At 32.8% G+C, this 3,211-nt stretch overlaps 1 protein-coding gene across 1 annotated transcript; it reads right to left on the bottom strand.

The window, feature by feature from the left end:
• Positions 1–378: 378 nt before the first annotated feature.
• LOC131596735 (uncharacterized protein At4g26485-like) lies at positions 379–952 on the bottom strand. Its single transcript, XM_058869478.1, has 2 exons — positions 762–952; positions 379–670 (listed from the first exon to the last, which is right to left on the bottom strand). The coding sequence occupies exons 1-2, from the start codon at positions 950–952 to the stop codon at positions 379–381; spliced, it is 483 nt and encodes a 160-aa protein (XP_058725461.1).
• Positions 953–3,211: the final 2,259 nt, after the last annotated feature.

Below are 3,211 nucleotides of genomic sequence, written 5' to 3'. Positions count from 1 at the left end.
TATATATATATATATATATATATATATATATATAGTGTTTGAGAGGTCATGATTATGGTGGTGATATGTGATATGCTCCCAAGCTATTGATTAAAGAATGTGAAACATTTGGTCTTTTAGCCATCAAATGAGTACGTAAAATGCGACTTCACGATGCCATTTTTGAACTAAATGCCAAGACCGTAGTTGACAACTTCAAAAAAATATACACATAATTGATCATATTTTGGTTTTATTATTAAAGATTGTAAGTTTTAGGGCAGATTGAATAATCTTTTGGAGAAATACTATGAGTCTAGTCTCAAGAAGATCATGTGCGCTTACGCCTACTATTGAATACCATAAACTTTACAATCTCCTCAAACTTGGCCATGAATCTCATAATACAAAATTGTAGTATAAACAAGAAAATTTAAAAGTACTACATGTTCCAATAGGGAAGCTCTGATCACACTTCAAGCCAGAACCTTTCTTATTTTCATAACCAGGATAATGATATTGATTAAAGAAAACCTCTTCAACAAATGATAAATTTTCCTTTTCCGCCAAATTCTTGATATTCCAATTATTGAAAGGATAAGCTGTTTTATGTGTAATATGAATTTCTCCACCAACATTAAGAAGGTACTTTGCATTTCCTAGAAATCCACTCACTAATTTCTGGTGTTCCCTGTATTTAACGAAATAATAAAAAGAATTATGAGATGAAATAGAAAAGCAATACTATCTTACCGAAATACATATTATCAATATTATCTTACCGAATAACCCAAGCATTATGTTCATATTGAAAGTTACCCGAATGAGGAAAATTAAAGATTATTCTATCAAAAAATATGTGCTCCTTGAAGTATTGATGTTGATTTATGTTGTGAACATCCACTTCATGCAAGATGGTGCAACCAAGACTGTCAAGTTCTTTCAAGTTTCTTTTTGCACATGTGTAATTCATTGCTAGAGATGCTTCAAATATTCCATGTTATAAATAAAATAATTTCAGTTAGCACAGTTAAGTAACTCATCTATTTTAATACAAATTATATCAATTAAAAATAATAACTAACTAACAGTAAATTAAACATATATTTTTAGTTTAAAATAATTGTAAGATATTTGTAAAAAAATTCTACAAATATCTCTTCTATCATACCTCTATCATCTAGAGAGGTAGCAACCATGTTAACACCTGAGCCAAATGCCCTAGCCAAGGAGAGTGAGAAAGAAAAATCTCCCTCTCCCACTAGCAAAATATTATGAAAGCTGCTATAATGCTTTATAATTTTCTCTTCCATTTTCTCTATTCAAGTTGCATTCTAAGCGAATGATTATTACTAGTTTGAAATAATACTACTATAAATATATACTATTCCAGTAGACACATTTTGGAAACGGATAGAATTCCCCATAAAATGTTTGGAAATTGGAAACCGAGTTAATAGGGTTAGCATTTATGGAGTACTATCTTTTTTATGTTTAATTCGTGACTTCTCAATGCCCAATTAAAGGATGCGCATGCAAATGATTTTTATTTGATAAAAGAAATTTTATTTGTAAGATTCTTTGAGTAAACAAGGTCTCCCAGCAACAACAAAATTAGATTTACAAGATTATTCATCAAGGAAAGGGCTGGAAGAACTGGAGTCGAGTTTCATGCTTAATCAATTAAAGTGGTGGAGTCAGAAATTTTAGACAGTCTAGACAAAAATAATTAATTTGACTGGACCATTAGTTATTCAACTGTTTTAGTTTTTGCACCATATTTTTATTAATTTTGCCCCTAATTTTATCTAAAAATTGACTATTAAATTAGGGAAAATACAAAAAAAAATAGGGGGTTGAGTCCGGACGCGTGTCCGAGTTTGTTGGGCTATAAAACCGCCCCTGATCAATTATTATCTAGTTGAGTCAAACTGAATCAAGTTTGACTACAATCCACATTAATTTTGAAATTTATATCAAAAGCTTTAAGAATCATTTAACAACATAACAACTCAATAAGGCCTATTTGTTGGGTTTGGACGATTATAGGCCTATTTATTTGGTGGTAGAATTCAAAACTTGTAAGCATTAATATATCACAATGGTTATTATTATGGACCATAGTGATAGTATCTTTTAATTAAATTGAAAAAAAATTGTAGACGCCTAAATAAGAGTTTTTGGTTGCGGTCCCCAATTCTCTTGGTTTGTCGGAAATGGGAAGGCTAAGAGTAGGATTGATAGATTTTTGGTTGCGGATAATATTATCCAAGATTGGGGTGTCGTGGGTCAATTTATTGGTAATAGAGATATTTCGGATCATTGTCCAATTTGGTTGGTAGTGGATCGGGATAATCGGGGACCAAAACCTTTCAAATGCAACAATGAGTGGTTTTCTAATAAGAACTTTATCACTTTTGTTGAAAAGGAATGGAAAGCTATTCAAGTTTTTGGCCGTGGTGATTTTATCCTCAAGGAAAAATTTCGTATTATCAAAGAGAGGCTTAGATGGTGGAATAGCTCGGTTTTTGGTAAAATTGACCTTGAGATAGAAGAAAGTGTTAGAGTGATGAATATTGAGGTGGATGATGAAGATGGTGGGCTTGAGGAGTTTGATTCTTATAAGAAGGCTAGTGGTAATTTTTGGTTGAATCTCAAAATAAAGGAGAACATGCTCATTCAAAAATCGAGGATTAAATGGATTAACGATGGAGATTCCAATAGTAGGTACTTTCATAGCATCATGAAGGAGAGGAGGAGGAGGAATCACATAGGTCCGCTTAACTCGAAAAGAGGTGTCTTGGTTTCGGTAGACGATGTGAAGGAGGAGGTTCGAAACTTTTTTGGTTTGAAATTTGCCGAATCGGAGGTTTCTAGACCGGTGTTGGATGGTATTTTGTTTGATAAGTTGGGATCGTTTGAGAGATCTTCTCTTGAGGCTCCTTTTTCAGAGGAAGAGATAAAGGAGGCGGTGTGGAGTTGTGATGGTTCGAAGAGTCCGGGTCCGGATGGTTTCTCTTTTAATTTTGTTAAGAAGTGTTGGAAGTTTATTAAAGAAGATTTTTTGAAGTGCTTTTATGATTTTTACACCGGGGCTTACTTGTCTAAAGCTATTACTTCTTCTTTTTTATCTTTGATTCCTAAATCTACTAATCCTTTGGGATTGGAAGAGTATAGGCCCATTTGTCTTGTAGGTGTGATTTACAAAGCTATTTCTAAGCTTTTGGCTTGT

The sequence above is a fragment of the Vicia villosa genome, linkage group LG4, assembly GCF_029867415.1.
Source record: "Vicia villosa cultivar HV-30 ecotype Madison, WI linkage group LG4, Vvil1.0, whole genome shotgun sequence".
Lineage (NCBI taxonomy): Eukaryota > Viridiplantae > Streptophyta > Magnoliopsida > Fabales > Fabaceae > Vicia > Vicia villosa.
Note: the sequence above shows the minus strand (reverse complement) of the source record. Positions and strands in the feature narration are given on the sequence as shown.